Consider the following 19887-nt stretch of genomic DNA (forward strand, 5'->3'; position numbering starts at 1 on the left):
CAAATCGAGCTTTATATTCCGTTTTTGAATAAGACAGAAACTAGAATACCCTGTTATTTTTAAATTTAGAATCCAATTTCAATAATGGTGTTCTTATTTCAAATTTAATGACAAATTCTGTTTAAAACTTTCGATATTTTACTTTTCGAATTAGACAGAAACTAACTCGGTATGGTCACCCTGTTATTTTTAAATTTAGAATCCTTTTAGAGTCCAATTTAAATAACGGTGTTCCTTTTTCGAATTTAATGACAAATTCTTCAAATGATCGCAGTGATAAACTAGTATAAGATCCCGCTATACAACGACCTTCACCGAGATGCTTATTTAATGAAACCTTTTTTATATTTAATTTAATATGTCAATAAATATAATCCATATGGGTTGCCTAGCAAATTTCAGTCCAGAGTATGTTTAATTAATATTAAAAATTTTTTTTTTTTTTATAATTTGCATGTAGTAAATTTTTTGAACTTTTTTCAATCAATATTTTTAATCAGGGTAGTATTATAAATGTATCACTAAAACCTTCTTTTATACTAAAGATGTATATATACTTTAGTGTCACATAAAAAATATACACATAAATAATTAATTGATTAAAAACAACCTAACTTTTGCATATTCTATGGGCTTCATACTTTCGATTGGTATAGAATTTATCTAATAATCATACCGGTGAAATGTTTAAAAAAATATTTTTTTTTTTAATTAATTAAAAATACTCTGGACTGAAATTTGCTAGGTAACCCATATGGATTATATTTATGGACATATTAAATTATATATAAAATAAGTTTCATTAAATAAGCATCTCGGTGAAGGTCGTTGTATAGCGGGATCTTAGACCAAACTATCGGTATTCCAAAACAAAATATTTATAAATTGACTTAACTGTTATCGAAAGTGACACGTGTGGCAATTTGCTAAAAATACCATAGACACACGCACATTCTTATCACAGAGCCGCCAACGGCGGGGCACGTGCGCGCGATCTGTATCGGCCTAAGAAGGCTATAAGCCTCACCTGACACAAGTCCGAGTCGGTACGTGCTTAGAATATCCTCACTTCAATGTTTATCTCGCAGAAATAAATAAAGCTGCATTTTATGCGATCGCTTTGCACGGAAGCCAGTGCTAGCGTTTTATGTGGATTTTATAGTGTTTGCTCGTGCATATTGTTTATTTGAATGTAAGGTATATCAAATATTGCGCATTTTCGCTGCTTCTATTTACACTGTATTGTGAAATCGGCATAAAGCAATTATGGTTTAGTTTACATATTTGTGTAAATGAAATTAGTATTGAAATAGGCTGTGGCTTTTTGTTTGAGAACGAAATTCAAAATCATATCTTATTATATTATAAGTAGACCATTATGAATTAGTTGGAATACAAAGATTCACCGTTTTTAGGCAGTTTTGCAGCTGGCCACTGAAGTATTTGAAAAAAGAGCGTACCAATATTGAAAGGCCGGCAACATACCCGCGAGCCCTCTGGCATTGAGATTGTCCATGGGCGGTGGTATCACTTAACATCTGATGAGCCATGAGCTATCATTAAAAAACCAGAGCCCTGTTAGCCTAGCGTGCGGTCCAACCTTAAGGTCGTGGGTTCGATGCGCTAAAGCCCCTATAATGACTTTACTATACGCGATTGGAGATTGCAACTTCTATGACCCCTGTATGTGACGTATTTCATCAACGACAGAAACATCTATATTCATAAAGAAAAAAATAATAATAATGAATTTGCCACACAATATTGCATTTTACGGCTTTACATGCTGCAGGTATTATATTTGCAAGAGGCTGGTGCCTATAATGGGACAAAAGAAGTCCTGTGGTAACAGTTCATCATTTTAATTGACGGTAAACACCAATTGAACCTTCATTGTTTATTCAAAGTTTCACTGAACGTCAGCACTTATTATGTCGCTAATTAAGTACTTAAAAATGCTAGTTCAAAGATAATACCGAATAGACTTAATGAGATCCGTTGTCTTACGTATCGGCGTGGGACAAAGGAGGTTTCATTAACAGTTTCATTGAAATATTCATGAGGTGCCAGAGATAACAGAATATTCGATTAATTTGAGAATAGGCTATCGATGACATGTATGTACATATTATGAATCAAATTTAACCTTTTTAATATGTTAAATTTAATTAGGTATTTAAAAAAAATTGGATGAATAAAGCACGTCTCCATACGTCAGTGAACGTAAAAAAGCATTTTTTTAGCACTGTTATTTTTATTTTAGAAATAAGTCGGCCAAATCAGATAAGACATGTAGGATTGACAATCGATAAGCGTAAGTATAACTCCAGATCAATAATATTATTATTAAAATCTAATAAAAAAAAATCAAATTAAACCTTATTTTTATATATGATTAAGTTAATTAGAGATTTAAAAAAATGGATAATAAAGTACACCTCCATACATCAGTGAACGTAAAAAAGCCTACCGTTATTTTTATTTTAGAAACAAGTAGGAAAGCGTAAGTATAACTCCAATTCAATATTTCCACTAAAATCTCAGCCTGAACAACACCGCAAATTGAAAAAAATCTTCTCTTTGTGCTTGAGCCAAGTGATTTTTTATATCTTTAAAAGCCTAAATCACAATACTGCAATCAACAGAAAAACAATTATTAAACAATATACGTGATTAGCAACATTTATGGCACATTCATGGCACCAAAACACAGTTGACACGTCTCAACTCCGTACCACGTGTCTGGAATTCGCGAGTAATAATCTTGTTCCGGTGATAATATGCTGGAGTTTAGGTATGCTGTTTTGTTTGAGTTGATAAGCTTTCGGTGCTAGTTAGTGGTGTATTTTATAGTTAGTATAGTTTCTTGTATTTGTATTTATGTAACGATTCCCGGCTTGGCACCGGAGTTTCATGTGGGCATTTAACATTCGCTCGAACGGTGAAGGAAAACATCGTGAGAAAACCGGCTTGACTTAGACCCAAAAAGTCGGCAGCGTGTGCCAGGCACAGGAGGCTGATCACCTACTTGCCTATTAGATTGACAAATGATCATAGAACAGTTACAGAAATCTGAGGCTAAGACCTAAAAAAGCTGTAGCGCCATTGATTTTTTTATAGTTTCTTATATTAATTGGTACCTAGTGTTTTTTTTTGTTTTTATGGGTTCTTGTATTGTATAAAATTCTTTTTGTTTTTCTCGTATACAATACCTAAATAGTTATTATAAATACTCCATTTAACAAAATAATAATTGAGTAAAACACATTTTTAGTTAGATTTGAAAAATGTCGCAACAACTAAGTGGTGGTGAGTAGTCCATATAGCGCGTACGGACAAGAACCTCCAACTCCTTGAATGGAGACATCAACAGAAGAAAAGTCCGCGCGGCTGCCCACCGACTACGTGTTCTGAAGGAAGGAGGAGGTTGACTCACAGTGGATAGGTGCAAAGCATACTGGGGGAAGACGTAGGTGGCCTACGTCCAGAAATGTACCAAAAAGGAGATAAAATAATATCATTTAATTAAACTAAGTGGTAGTTTCATAGAATATAATTGGTGCACAGCACTACCTCGCACTAATTCGGAGTGGGAATCAGCTAAACCATGTCGACTGTGGGTCAAAAGTCAACTCTTCATATTTGCTGTACTGCAAACTGCATTTATCTTAATAAGTGGGTCGAAATTAATTTCGAACAGTATATTCAAAAATGTTACCTTTTCTTTTTAAACATAAACTATTAAAACCGATACAAAACAAATGAAAAGCGGTCACTAAATTTAAACTAAAATATCGTAAATACCTTTGTTACTTTACGCTGCAGTTCACTTGTTGGAAGGAAAAATGTTGGATTACAAAACTGCAACGCGAACGTCAACTGAAAATTGAATTGTACCTGCAGTGATTTTCATAAAGTTCATAATGGCAAGTTCAACGTTCTGAGTCGGCGCAAAATATATTCTATAGAGGGGGGCAGTACGCGGCGACGTGTCTGACGGGGTGGCTGTGTCGCATTTTTCTCTAATACATCGCGATGTTCGAATAAACAAAAGTCGAATGTGTTAAGTGTATGTCATTATGGTGATACTGTGTGATAAGCGTGAATGGAACCAGTTGATAATAGTTTTGAATTTCTTGATCATTTTACAAACATCTGTTGGTGAGTGTTTATATATTTTTTTTTACATCTAAACGAGCCTACGAGTATGCTAAGTGTAATGTTTATTAAATGAAACCTCGACCATAAATTTAATATAAGCATTTTAAATAATATTAATTAATATATTATAATAAATAATAAAGAGTAAGTATTTTATTGATATTTTATTATTATGATCAATCGCTTAGCATCGGAACTTTCATCTATCAACGACCGATTCATTTATAAGTGCATATTTGTGTGGGTTTAATGATATTTAATAATTATCAACCTACCATTAATTATTCAAAAATTTGATTTAATTGATTAAATACGTCCAAGGTAAAAAAAACATAAATTTCTTAAAAGCGCAAAGCCGGGCGCCCCGTATAAAGGAGCACCCAGCTGACACAATAGTTGGGAGAAGCGAACCCGCTACCCTTCGGTGCGTGGCTGAGGGAAAGCCCAAACCAACGATTCAGTGGTACAAGGACGGCTCTCCGCTTGCGCCAACTGACCACCCGCACAGGGTTTTGCTTGAAGATGGACTTCTTTTTCTCAGGTGTGTGATATAATATGTAACAAATGTACTTGTATAATTCTTATGTTTCCTTTTCCATCACTATTCGCTGTACATGTTTTGTAAGATTAGCTTATAAGTTTTTAGTCTGTTATTTATATTTTCTTTTGTATTACTTAAGATTAAGGTTCTATATATATATTTTATATAACATTTGTTTCTGCGCTTCTCGCACGCATCATGTTTCTTTTTTTTTTTTTTTTTTTTCTCTTTAACTAGGGTTGCCTGGAAGAGATCGCTTATTAGCGATAAGGCCGCCCCTTGCATCCCTTATCCTTATCCCTTAGTAATCTTAAACGCATCTTACAAATACCAATAGGTACTTATTATAAAACGTTATATTTCACAACATTCACTTTTTTTTTTATTAATTTTAAGTTAAAGATTTAACAGGTACAGTTTGTTGTAGGACTTTAATCTCTAGAATTGCCGAACCAATTATTAATATTGTCACCAGTAGAAAGCTGCATTATTTGTTAATCATAATATATAAATAGTATTAATATATTTGTCTTTTTATTATATATAATTACTACTTATAAGATGCAAATATAACAAATATTTTAAAAATATGTCATAACACGTTAAACATTTAAATAAGTTAACCAATTTCCATTCAAAGCTAATAATGGCGATTGCGTCTTTAGATCAGTAATAAATTCTAGCATCAATTATTATAGCTTAGTTGTTCCGTTCTTAATACCGATTAATTTAATTAACGATCCTAAGTACGGCAGTTAAACTATCTTATTTTTATAAAATAGATGAGAGACCCTGCAGAATGCCAGTGCATGGACAAAAATTTTTTAGTTATGCGTTATAGGACATTGTGAATGTAAATGTTTGTAGGGTCATGCGTGGTAAGAAAGAGAGCGACGAGGGCGTCTACTGGTGCGTCGCACGTAACACTGTCGGGGAAGCGGTTAGCAAGAACGCGACACTTACTATCGCTGGTAAGGACTACATACTTACCTCCATATCTATAACCAAGTATCACTTGAGTTAAAATGACATATAAAGTAATGTGCGCTATGTATAAGAATTCTTTAAAAATGCATGAGAGCAAAAACTCTTAGTTATTAAGAAATGATTTGCGAGCAAGTAATGACTTATTTAAACGGAGATTTATATGTTGTATACAAATTTGAATTTTGAAGAAGATACGGGACGCCCAAAAAGGACAGCCATTGTTGCCATGGTAACAAGAATGTTATTTTCCTAGCATGTCCAAACATTTGGTAATAACTAGTGAACATAAAGACCCGTGTCGCAATATGATCATGTTTAGATTATGATGGTTCATAATCTGGATATAATGGAGAGACTGGGTCTACTGGTTCCAAGTAAAAACCTGAGGCGGAAGTCTCAACTTTTGGATGTACTGTACACTTACGCTAGCAATACATATAATTAATAGAATTTCTATCGAAGTAAACCTATTTGTCTGTACACTGGTTGAGTTCACAAGAGTTGCTTGGTATATTATTAGTTATAAGATCTAGATAGGTATATATATATTTATTTGTAGGTTTATCGGTGTAGGTATTATTGTGTAGTTCTATCGCATTAGTAGTAACAGTTAAGATTAATTATTTGGAAATAAATAAATGATTATTTTATACTATCTCCGATATGTTCTGCCACCATTTAGAATAAAGAATATAAAATACATACATTAAACTGTACCGTCGATAAAATTAAAGCGAAACAAATCTAAAAGCTTTCACTTTACTTAATGTCCATTAAGTATCGAGAGCTTTACAATATTAAATAAAATGAATTTCGCTGTGAAGTGCTTAAGTAACAGGCCAAAGTATGCACAGGGGACAGTTTTAGCTAAGTTTTAATTTGTTTTAGTAGTTTTTAGTAGTCTGCGAAATTAATTAAGAGTCTTAACGACTCAGACTGCGACTCTAGCTCTCATTACGTTTATGCGATTTTAGGGACAAATTAAATGTACTTTAAGAATAACTTACTATTCAGCGGCCGGACATGATGACTTTAAAAGCTTTTAATGCTTTATGTATTTTAAGATTGTAGTGTTTGTGACATTTGCTCGTTTAGGATGATATTTGAATGTCACCCGGGACAAGAATAGTACGTAAAATTAAAGACTTTTGTACGGACTACTGGAACAGCGCTTTGTGGGCGTTTTAGGAACTACCCGGACGCTTGAGCATATGTTAACGTAAAATTGTAAACACCGTTAGATTGTAATCTATCTCGCGAGATTATAAACTGTCGAAAGATTGTGAACCTCAGAGTACTGCTTACAATTTAACGTATATAGATAGATAACAATCTAACGGTTTTTACAATTTTACGGTGATACATACATAGTTCGAATAGAAAAGAAAATTTTGTAATTAACTATCCCTTTTTTTAATTCTTTATTTTACAAAATAATATAATATAATGTTACATTAGAAAACCGCTGTGGTTTATATTAATGTAACCATAGCAGTCGTGTTTAGGAGCGCGACAAATGCATATAAAAGTAGTTTTTTAAACTGTTAGGTAGTAGGCTATCTAATATCTAATTGGGTAGATCATGTATTAGCCGCGGCAACGATCTCCTCAACGTTCTCTTGATGTATACGTTGTTTGCTCTCGATGTACAGAGCCGAACTTGCGTTGGCGCTCGAGTCTGTACGTCATGCTCCACTCGTTTTTTTATGTCATCTCGAAAAAAAGTTTTAAAAAATTTCTCGTGCTATCAATATATATTACATTATCGTATTGATGTATCGAATATCGTAGCATTTGTCGATACTATCGTAAAGTTTGTGCTAAGCGAATAGCTACCCTTAGTAATTGGCCAGGAAAAAAAACATTGTTCTTACGAAAAAAAATATTGCTGTTGCGAATCAATGAAATTTTGTCGAATTTTCTAGTGCACTTATTTGCATATTGTTTTTATCTTTTTATAGTGAAATTGGCTAAGTGTCGGTAGTAATATATAGCATATTTCATACAGTTCTACGTGATGAATTCCGAAACGAGCCACGCGACGTGAAAGTAGCTAGTGGAGAGCCAGCAATGCTTGAATGTTCTTCACCCAAGGGTGCTCCAGATCCTTCAGTACATTGGGTTAAAGATGGAAGAACGCTTGATGTCGATGTTAATGGAAGGTAGAGCTGAAATCTACTTGTGTATAAAAGTTTTACGTCACCTTTGCTTCCAGAAATCGAGTCTTTTTTTGTAGCGACGATTATTTGTGCAATTTATTTAAAGTTAGTCCTTAAATTATAAACGAATAATAACAAAATGAGAGAGCAAGTGGCTTCAGCATGCGACTCTCATCCTTGAGGTCGTAGGTTCGGTCCTCGGCTGTGCCCCAATGGACTTTCTTTCTATGTGCGCATTTAACATTCGCTGGAACGGTAATGGAAAACATCGTGAGGAAAGCGGCTTTCCTTAAACCCAAAAAGTCGACGGCGTGTGTCAGGCACAGGAGGCTGAACACTTACAGATACAGAAATTTTATGCCCAGACCTAAAAAGAATGTAGTGCAATTTATTTATTAAAAACTCTAAAGTAAATCGAGGAATAGGTTTCGCAGAAGACAATAAAATGTGCTATTTAGTTAAAAATAATAAGTTAGAATTATTTAAGAATAGGTAAACGTAATCATTGTTTTCAGGATAGCTATAGTCGACGGAGGAAATCTAAAGATAATAGAAAGTCTTGCATCTGATAGCGGTGTATACAAATGTGTGGCGTCTAACGTAGCAGGCGAAAGACAATCTCGTCCCGCCACATTACTCGTATTACGTAGACCACATTTTCTAGTGAAACCCAATAATATAACGGCACTGATTAACCAGAACGTTGAGTTTCATTGTCAAGTAAGTAATTCATGAAACGGGTGTACAATGTTACAAATTTGATTTTCATTTACAAACCAAGCATTATCAGCATTTGACGACTCATTGGTCTAGTGGTTAGTACCCCTGACTGCGAATCCATGGGTCCCGGGTTCGAACCCCGGCTGAGACGAACATCGATGTGATGAGCATTTGGTATTGTGCTTAGGTCTTGGATGTTTAAATATGTATTTATATGTCTATCTATCTATATGTATGTATATCCGTAGCCTAGTACCCATAACACAAGCTTCACCAGCTTAGCATGGGACTGGGTCAATTGTGAGTGAATTGTCTTTAAAAAAAAAACATTCAATTCGTGCTCATTCTCGTTTTAGGCCTCACCGGAGTCTGATGTATCAGTGACATGGTCACGTGATAAAGGTCAATTATCTCCGTATGCAATAATAAGGAGGGGTTCGTTGAGGATAGATAGAGTGCTCCCGTCAGACGCTGGGACTTATACTTGTCGCGCTGAGAGCCAAGCAGGAACTAGTGTGGCCAGTGCTACGCTGACTGTGCATTGTAAGAATTTTATAGTCTACTAGCTGACCCGGCAATCGTTGTTTACCCATGTACATTATTTCTAGGAAAAAATTTTTTAGTTCAATAAAAATAACTGTCTAAAATCATAAAAAATAGGGGTTTATCATAGAAGGGTAAACAACCATAAAAATTAAAAACAAAAAAAAAAGGCTGAGAAAAAAAAAATCGGAGTGGACAGTGGACACCCCTTATCACTTAGGGGTTTGAAAGATAGATAGTAGCCGATTCTCAGACTTACTGAATATGCATAAAAAATTTCATAAGAATCGGTCGAGCCGTTTCGGAGGAGTATGGGAACGAACATTGTGACACGAGAATTTTATTATATTAGACTAGCTGCCCCCCCCGAAATTCGTTTCTCCTTAATGTGATTTTACATAGTTTACCTTTTTAGTACATACCAACATGGCACATTTTAGTATGCTACTCCAGAGAATGTTCAGTTTCCCGGAATGGATTTTTTTAGGTTTTTCTGTGAATTTTTCTCTATATAAACCTCGGAGTTCAAGTTATAAGTTTTAATATAAAAAAAAGTTAAGGGTTGTATGTATTTTTAATGCCACATAATAAAAAAATAAAAATAAAATTTGGGATCGACACCCCTTATCACTTAGAGGTTTGAAACATAGTAGCCGATTCTTAGACTTACTAAATATGCATAAAAATTTCATAAGAATCGGTCGAGCCATTTCGGAGAAGTATGGGAACGAACATTGTGACACGAGAGTTTTATATTTTAGAAGATATTATATTTTTATTATACCAGACGTCTATATTTCAAATCCTTTTTAGCTTTACCGCATTTCACGCGCGTGCCTTCTGATCAAACAGCATGGGAAGGAGAATCCATTTCATTTCCATGTGACGCTGATGGTTCTCCAAAACCAGTTATATTCTGGACGATGGAGGGTTCTCAGGTAAATTTTAAACATATACATTATTTTTTATTTACACTTCGTTACCATAATATACAAAATCATACATAAAAAAATAAAAAAAAGCAGGTTACATAAGTTATTAGGCAACGGGCGGCCTTATCGCTAACAAGCGATTTCATCAACCCTAATATGGAACAATAAAAATAGGACCCCTACAGAGAGTAAAGTACAAAAGTGCATAATTAATTAACAAAAAAAAAAACTCAAAATAACATGTAACTAAAATTAAATAAAGTAAAATCTAAAGAAAAAATATAAATAACAATATGTATAAACAAAAATGTAAAAGCAAATCCAAATTTTTTAAATTGAAGTCGAATGTTTGGACAAATCCAGCTAAAAACTAAACTTCTAACTTTAAAACCTTTTTTGAGTAGCTTTAACTAATTTTAGGAACCTGAGATTTTTTTTTATTTGAACAACATTTAAGACAATCATTTCAAAGAAAAAGAAACTGCAAAATACCTACAACAAAAAAGATGTGAAGTTTTGAAACCTCGCTGGCAGAAAACATTCAAAAAACACGAAAACAATTTATAACTCGAAAACTAAAAAAAATCGCGGAACATACATGGGGTATTTTCGTATACCCCCAGGTGTGAGGAATCTAAAAAAAAATTACTGACGTCACTAGTTGGACCAGCCTGTATAACTAGTAGCTAATTACGAGGCAGAAGAAAAATGCCAAATACATTAGCTAAGATATTACTAATAATAGCTTATTACAGGAAATCATATTCCCAAATTCTGTACACGCATCGGGGTCTCTTTATTTGGACCGAGTGTCTACTCAACACGCCGGTAGATGGACGTGCGCAGCTGTCAGCGCCGCAGGAAGTGCATTACATACTGTTACTTTGCAGGTTCGAATTTCAAATCATATTTAAATCATTAGCATTTAAAAATAGAATTTACAGTTTGAAATTGTTTTAGGTTTTAAGGAGAGAAGCAAATTCATTTAATGGGAACCTGGAGTCATCCTCTCCATATCCCGATTTAAATAAACCTCAAAATCATCCACCAATGACTCAGTACGAATTAGTGCAAGCGCGTCGATATTTACAGAAGGATGTATTGGTCCTTAGACGCGTTGAAGGAATTTCGTCGACAACCCTAAAAATTGTGTGGGACGTAAGTATCTATTAAGGCCGATTTACATTTTCTTAGTGTTTAGGAGAGTGCTTTAGGATAGTACTTTAGTTGAAACATGTAAACGCTACTTGCTTTAGTACGGTTCTACTTGACTTTCAAGTTGAATCAAAATAGAATCGCTTTTTATTTTTGTTTCAAGTGATACCCCTCCTCGTTGTGTGTAAACACGTAATTTAGTAAAATCTTTAGGAGAGTGCATAAGTGCCGCGCAACGCGTGCGTGTTTTTTGATTTTTAAAGATGGCTAAATGGTCGGAAGATACAACTATCAAATTTGTGTCTGAATAATATGTTGTTCACGAATGTTTGTGGAACGTTAAAAACAATTTATACAAAAACAAACAGGCTAGGCATTCGGAATACACTGCCTTAAAAGAAGCTATTTTATTATTTATATTTAGTTTATTTATTTCGAATAAAATCTCGTCTTCTATTTGTTCCATAACTACAGTTAGTATTTTGCGTAGAATAGAGCGTATTTGCCGACGTCGTTGCGCGTTCATTGTGGCGCTGTAATGATACTCTACTGGAAGAAATGAAAACGTTCACTCGCAACGCACTAAAGCACTAAAGAACTTGCCTTTCAACTTGTACTAAAATACTCTCCTAAACACTAAGATAATGTAAATCGGCCCTTTAAGCGTGATTTATATTAAATTGTTCATAATTTTCATTACGGCGTTCATTTTAGGTACTGACTGATTATAACGAATACTTAGAAGGAGTGAAAATATGGTTTAATGGGACGTCGTTGAATAAACAATTTGCTTTAGAATTACAAAATCAACCGGTCAATAGTAGTATAGACAGTTTAATAGAATTAGCAAAACATGAGAATTTTACAATGACAACGGTCCATAATAGTGGATCCTCAAGCCATGTACTCACAGGGTTGATACCGTATGCCAAATACAATATATTTTTGATGCCATTTTATAAATTGCTACTTGGGAAACCGTCCAACATGAAGGCTGGTTTTACAGAAGAAGATGGTAAGATATTTATCAACGCAATTAATAAGCCACACAAACGCACATTTCATTTCTTTTACAATAGTTTTAATTAAATTATGTTTTATACTAACAACCTTTATATATGTATAGAAATAATTTTTATAAAAATTAAGGTATAATTACTGATTTCATTTGCAACTTTTAAATTCATTGTACGCTTCCTGTCTCATCAGGGTGCTTTAAATAATAGAGGATTTTAGTTTTACTCTATAATATTAACCACTCGCATACAACAATAGAATATAAGCGAAATAATGAAATGTTAATTGCTATGTAACGAATGAATACAATTTAACAGTTGCAGAGAGTGCTTACGTCTGGCTATACTCTCGGGGCGTATCTCCGACGATTTAGGAAATCGCCACGCTTATAAAACTAAAAGTCTCAGTGAGCAAAATGTACAGCCTTGGCTCGTACATACTATATTAAAATTGTGATATAAAAGCGTAATCGTAAAACAGTTATTCTTTGGTATTTCTATTAGACCGTTTATTAAATCTGTAACTAATAAACTGTGTGTAATACACAATACTCTCACACATTCACTCACACGCACACTTACATCCACTCATGCACTCAGGCATGTTACGCGTCGCATATACTGTTAAAAATTAGCAGAATAATTTGTTGCAACAGTTTTATAATCAAAATTTTAATAATAAATTTATTAATTAACTTTGTTATGGAAGAGCTGTGAGCTGCTCGTTTTTTCCCTATACCAAATCTTACACATTGTAATGCATCTACCTTAATAAACACAATTTGTTATAATATCTATATCATAAAATGATATATTACTCGGTAAACTTAATAAAGCTGTATTTTTCATATGAGTTCCAATTAAATTAAGCTATGCACATATATGGTGTTTATATATTAAAAGGTAAAATTTTACAGTCCCCACGGCTCCACCGCACAGTGTAACAGCTGGTGTAATAAATTCAACATCAGCGTGGATTCGGTGGGACCCGCCGCCAGTTTACGCGTGGAATGGAGAAATAACTGGATATTTGGTTGGTTTTTTAATGTTTTTATCTTTAGTATATTTTGTTAAAATTGTGAATGCCAGGGTCAAATAGGTAACAAAATGCTCGTTTGTTGTTCTCGTTTTACAGTTAATTATTTTATATTATTTTTATATAGTCAAGTATATAGCAAATATGTTGTTGTGTTGCTTCGACGTCGTTCAAACGTTTCTCTAAAATCCGGATACTACGATGAAAGTTAAAACTTATTTAAAAACAATTTTATAGAATCAAAATGCGTTTAAGATAATCATTTTATATTAGAAATGATATAACACTTCCGGCGTTTGGCGGCTCGTTTTTTTTAAAATGTTATATTATTTTAAATATTTATTTAATTTATTATTAAATTAAAAAACTAAATATAAAGAGGTTCTACACATAGATTGAGGTGAGGGTCGGAGGGAGCAACAATGGTCGTGTCGTGGGTCAGATGTCACTTGGTGCCAAAACCCGTGCTGCAGCAGCCAGTTCTCTCAGGGCTGGAGGGCGTTACGTAGCACGCGCTGCGGCGGTGACTAAACGCGGTCACGGGCCCTTCAGTGCGCCTGCGCAGATACATATGCTGCCTACACAGTCACAGAGGCATTACGTGCAGTAAGTAGTATTTTCCCCTTATTCGTAAATGTATTTAATTATGTACTCTTTCGTCTCTTACTATCAAATTGTGTTTACCGTATGTTGAAAGCAGACAGATGTATAGGTAAAATTTGTCGAATTTCGTCTGCTACCTAGGGGATTACCATTGTAAAAATTAACGATAAAAATTAAAAAAAAATACGTTTTACAAGAATTTATAGTAATACTTATATAATCTTTTGGTTAAGGTATATGATATTCATCGTAGCTTCAAATTATTCTCTGCTCTCTAAGAATTAACTTTATTATTTCTACTTTATTATTTCATTTTTCATTATGTTACTAAAATAGTGTAATTATTAAACAAGTTTTATTTACATAATTTACACAACGTGTAATGTTATGTTTTCAAGGGGAAGGTGATTGGGTTTCTAAAGTCAAGGTGCTTTTATAGCGTAGGCGAATATTTGGCCTATAAGTTTGATAACAATTGATTATAAATAGCTTGACGTATTATCATGACATTATGTTAATGTTTTTATTATATGACATAGCAAAAATTTATGACATTTGCATGCCTATTTATATATGGCTGATTGTCCGGATATAAAAAATAAATAATGTGATTATAAAATCACATAAGGTTTGATTGTAATATAGTAAAATTCTAATTGTTAATTATGTAAGATAAATTTGCACGCCATTATATGTGGCAGAATATGCGGAGTTAAGATTGTACAACCATAAGATTTTTATACCATATTCTTGCAAATAAATGATTATTATTATTATTATTATCAAATTGTGTTTACCGTGTGTTGAAAGGAGACAGATGTATAGGTAAAATTTGTCGAATTTCGTCTGCTACCTAGGGGATTGTCATTGTAAAAATTAACGATAAAAATTTAAAAAAAAAATTTACGTTTTACAAGAATTTTATTGTAATACTAATATAATATTGCGGCTAAGGTACGATTAAGGTGGTAAGGATAGTCAGCGTAGCTTCAAATTATTCTCTGCTCTCTAAAAATTAACTTTATTATTTCTATTAAACTTTCTTCAGTGTGTACATTTTTAAGCTAAAAAATAATTAGTAATAAACTTAACTTAACTTAGGTTAACTTTATATTAGTGCATACTTTACACAACAGAGATTGATTCATTTCATTGCACACTAACTGAATAGGTATACAAGAATCGCTTTGTTAATAATTTGTTAGCAAACATTCAGACTTTTTTTCTAGATTTTTATGGAATAAATATCATAGTTTAAATAATTTTAGTATAAATAACAAGTAATCTACATCATTAGTAAACATAACTAGTAGTTTTCTCATCATCATCATCAATGACTGTACAGCTTCTTATGAATCTTAGCCTCCGCAAGTATCTTTTGCCATTTTAATCTTGTGTCTTACTTGTCTGTTTAGTTTATTAATTAGCTTAATTTAAATATCATAGTGTGTAATGAGACCGGCGTTCAAACGTCGGCGGTGAAAACGCATATAAATATAAACGTGTTCAAAAAGCTGATCATTTATGACCAACGAAACAGTAACAGCGCCACAACTTTTTATAATATTTAAGTATGTAATTGCGTAAACCAAAGACAATATTAAATATCGTTGTTACAGAACGGAACCAGCCAGAGACAAAGCAATTTTGTCTGTGTTCCAAGAAACTTGGCTGCTCGTTTTAAGTTTGATTTTATTGGCGATCATTCTAGTCGGAACAGGCATTATAATTTATTTACGCCAGAAGCAATCAAAACAACGAAAGAGCCACAATTCAGCAAGTACGTATAAATAAATAATATTTATTTTAGGGGTTATTTTTTTTTGTACTGAGTCTCTCAGCAATAGCTGAGCACATTTTCCTGTCCAAGGGACAGTTAAACAATAGTGTATATAGATACTTTTATTTAGGTTACCACACTTCTATATAAATGTTTTGTTTATTTAAGTCTATGACAAGCTGTCTCCATAGGTATTAGTCACGGCAATCTGTAATTCACTTTATAACATTGCCGTTATTATGGCGCTGTATAGATGCAGACCAATACGGCCTCATGTTTTATTTAGGTTTTTGACGTGATAACGTCTTTAAAATCGTTTTAGTCGGGTGACATGTTCAGAAACTTGTGTCACACCAAAACCTCACGAGCGCGATCGCAGGTATAACGAGAGAGAGACGGACCGATCTCCCGTCTCATCTCGAGCGCTGCCAGTCATTCCGTGAATGTATGAAGAAAAATGTATATCATAGTCGAATAAGTAAACTTGTCATTTTACACCCGAAATTTATCATCAAAAGTGTGAATAAAACGATAGATGTAATTTAAAATTTGAAAAAAAATTGTTATCTTCATTAATTTCTTACTTCCCAAAAACTTATATCACCAATAAGACGTTATCACGTAAACATCTCGATCGTAAACCTACTTTACAAATAACCAATATTTTTTTTGGGACGATATCTACGGTGGAAATAGCTTTTATTATTAGCAAAGCTTCACACAAAATACACGTGTAACTCGTGTAAGTGCAATGAGCTATCAGCAATTAAATATAATGATTTTTATAAAGATAATAAAATGCTTGACAGACACCCCAATTACGAATACACAGCAATGTTTACTCGGTAAAGAGGCTGTGTGGATGCGAGAGCGGCCTTTGTATGACGCAAATGAGCCGCGTGTTGAAATGTTGAACTGCCATCAAAGTCTTTTACACGGTATGAAACATGATTTAATAAAATTTAGGTTCAGTATACGAATGAGAAATTATTTTTTTTCCATTAGCGGGAAATTCCATTGGCACAATGACTATGGAAGCAGAGTATAGCTTACCTCAGCATTCTGCTACGAAGGACATCATACGCCAAGATGACATAAGAAAGTTTCCGCCGGAAGCATATGCATCTAGTGCAATATATAGTGAATTGAATAATTATCAGGTGAGTTTTCTTATATATCATATTTAGATAAAAAAAAAAATTTTATTCTATATGCGGCTTGAGCTTTACCACCACTTCGATTTACCCAAATTATGTTTTCTGAATGAAACTGCATGAACTTGAAAAAATATCCAAATTCCTTAACATTAATACTTTTCTCAGTTAACATTAAAACAATTCCTCAGTTTCATTAATATTCCATATTCAAATTCTGGTTTGATTATAGTGGAATACCTGTAAGTGTATTAAGCAAAAATAAATTCCTAAAGCAATCCAGGCATTCATAAAAATGTAAAATCTCCGACAAATTGAAAACCTCATCTTGTATTAATTTAAAAAAGAAATACTTTTATCTCTTACTAGGATCACACAGATGCAGAAGATTCCTGTATCAAATGTGCTGTTAGTCCAGGTTCATATGACAACAGTATGGTTAGATCATTCGCTGATAGCAATCAATATTCCGCCGAAGAGTGTTCAACCTGCTGTAGGAGTAGTAGTAATAGTTCCACATTAACAAAAGATTATAGTGATATGACAAAATGCAATGGCGATGACCAAGATCTGTCGATTGAAGAATGCCCTTCGTGTAAGACAGCTCAGTCCAAAACATCAAGTCAACAAGAAGCCAAAGCGTGGACAGCGATAGCTGATGTTGAATATGATTACCCTCAGTGGCAGTGGCTAGCTCGAGAAAATAGCTTTAGACAGGTTTCACAAGAACCAAGATACGAGACTCAAAGTAGACGGAGCGAGCAAAATTGTAGAATGAATCTGTGTGATATACTTCCACCACCTCCATATGAAAGGTAAGTTTAACATTCTTACATTTCAGCAAAATCGTTACCATGGCAACAAGAACGGTATTATATTATAGGGTGTGTATGTCGTTTGTGAGATGCAAAAAGGTTGGACAAGGGTACAGACAAAAAAACTAAGCATGCAAAATTGATACAGCTAAACCTGTTTATAAATAAATTTTGTAAAAGCTGTGTTAAAGCAGTAGACGGGATGAGGAAGGGCTTAGCATTACTCGCCTAGCGATGGTATACACAATTAACTTAGCTTCACGTTACACTTATTACGAAAAACTACCCCATTTCAGATAAGCTAAACTAATAGAGTGAAGTTCTTGATTTTGTTCAACTGAATTTAGTGTGTACTTAACGCTAATGTTAGGCCAGACATAATCTAGTTTTACGTACTGGCATTATTATTCAACTGTATAGGAAATGACTCTTAAAACCTGTTCAGTTAATTCAGGGTTCATTGAAGATTATAATTAGTCGATAGAGTAATCTATATCGTTTTTCAAGTTCTCGTAGCAAGATCTGTCCAAATCTGATGGCCGTAAATCAGAAAACTTTGGGTTGATAATATTAATTGATGCAGGGAATCGCCATATCGTGAAATGCACCCATATGGAAGCAACAACGGTGCGTCTGGATGTTCTGGACATTCTTATAGAAGCTAACTCAACAATATCATTAGGGATAATAAAAGCAATAATTAGTCTATCAATTATGTGTATATAAAATGTATATTGAAGTGTTAAACTGTTACACCGCAGCACAAGTATAGCTCAATTATGATCTCTGTTAATGCATGTTTTTTTGCCTAAGCTCAAATATAATCGTTTTTTAATCAATTGTAGTTCCAGTTAGTATATAATATTTATTATATTAGATATAGAAAAATAGAGGTGGTAGCTATACCGTTTGTGCAAAACTGTACTAGAATCACAAACCCGTTGTTTCGTTTGATCAATAACAATCAATTGAAGAACGTTATAGTTATCACTATGGGTATCTCAGCGAAATTTCTAACTCGTTAACAAACGCTTACTGCGCCGCTCATTACGCTGACAAGTAACGTTTTTGGATAAATATAAGAAAGTATATTCACAGATTATTATTTTCTGAGCTCTTTCGTTAATCCATATTAAGTGCAGGCATTCCGATGATTTTTCTAAACGGAAAACATCGATAAAGTTTAAAATAATTGGGACGCCATTTTGTTAAACAACTTAAACATCAGAGTCAACTGTCAGCTGTCAATGCCAAATGTCAAGATAAGAGCAGCGTAATGCGCGCCACGGCAAGCATGATTTTATGTAAAACTTTCGCTCGGTATTTAATCCTAGTTATTTTTTGGCGGTGACGATGAACAAAGGTTGTAGTGTTGTGAATGTGTTTAATAGACTGCTCTTGTAACGTAGTCTAGATTCTAGGTCTTATCTCTCTAGTGACTGTGATATAGAATAATTTTGTATTGCATTTTTTTATTTTGTAAATAATTAGAAATATTTGATATCCCTATACAATTTTAACCTTTAACTATTTATAGCGTTTTCGAGTGAGAACCAATAAAACATTTTCGATCACAGTTGTAGTAATTTTGTACTGAACTAAAAACATATATACAGTAATTTAATTTGTATATTCTGGTACATCAGTCAACTTATTAAATGATAGTATATTTGAGTGATTTGTTTTATTATACCTTCAATATGAACATCATCTGCGTACTTAACATGAAAACTATGGCGTTGATTAATCTATATATATAAAAATGAAACCCGTTTTCCGTTGTCACGACATAACATGAAAACGGCTTGCCCGATTTGTCTGATTCTTTTTTTATAATATTCCTTGAAGTACGAGGATGGTTCTTACGGAGAGAAAAATTAAAAAAATTGGGTAAAAAGGTTTAAAACAACACTTTTCTATATTCCCATACAAAAAATTTGTTATAATACTTAAAAGGCAATTTGAACTTTAATACCATATCATAAAGTTCAAGTGTTAGTGGAGGGGTTCCGGGAAGGTAAATTTTTATTTTTTGACATAATGTACGAGTAGCAGAATAAGTATTTAAAAAAAATAAAGAATCGACTGTTAGGCGGTACGATGTTCGCCAGGCCAGCTAGCCAGCCTTATAAACAAAACCTTATTCATAGACTTAAAGGTTCTATAAAATGTTTTGCATAAGTTAAGTGAAACCATAATACTAAAAATAGATGCTGCGCAATTTGAAAGTTTACGCTTGCGAGCGTTGGTTTTCATTTATTTGAGTAAATAAACTAAATTCCCTA

At 33.5% G+C, this 19887-nt stretch overlaps 1 protein-coding gene across 1 annotated transcript; it reads left to right on the top strand.

Annotated features, from left to right (window-relative positions):
• The first annotated feature begins 3953 nt into the window (after positions 1 to 3953).
• LOC125060157 (roundabout homolog 2-like) lies at positions 3954 to 19276 on the top strand. The gene is made up of 17 exons (XM_047664923.1): positions 3954 to 4161; positions 4510 to 4702; positions 5570 to 5673; positions 7698 to 7851; positions 8364 to 8568; positions 8925 to 9111; positions 9925 to 10049; positions 10799 to 10933; positions 11004 to 11201; positions 11913 to 12213; positions 13132 to 13247; positions 13645 to 13856; positions 15473 to 15633; positions 16443 to 16571; positions 16639 to 16793; positions 17157 to 17602; positions 18186 to 19276. The coding sequence occupies exons 1-17, from the start codon at positions 4080 to 4082 to the stop codon at positions 18265 to 18267; spliced, it is 2985 nt and encodes a 994-aa protein (XP_047520879.1). The 5' UTR covers positions 3954 to 4079; the 3' UTR covers positions 18268 to 19276.
• The last annotated feature ends 611 nt before the right edge of the window (positions 19277 to 19887 follow it).

The sequence above is a fragment of the Pieris napi genome, chromosome 21, assembly GCF_905475465.1.
Source record: "Pieris napi chromosome 21, ilPieNapi1.2, whole genome shotgun sequence".
NCBI classification, from domain to species: domain Eukaryota; kingdom Metazoa; phylum Arthropoda; class Insecta; order Lepidoptera; family Pieridae; genus Pieris; species Pieris napi.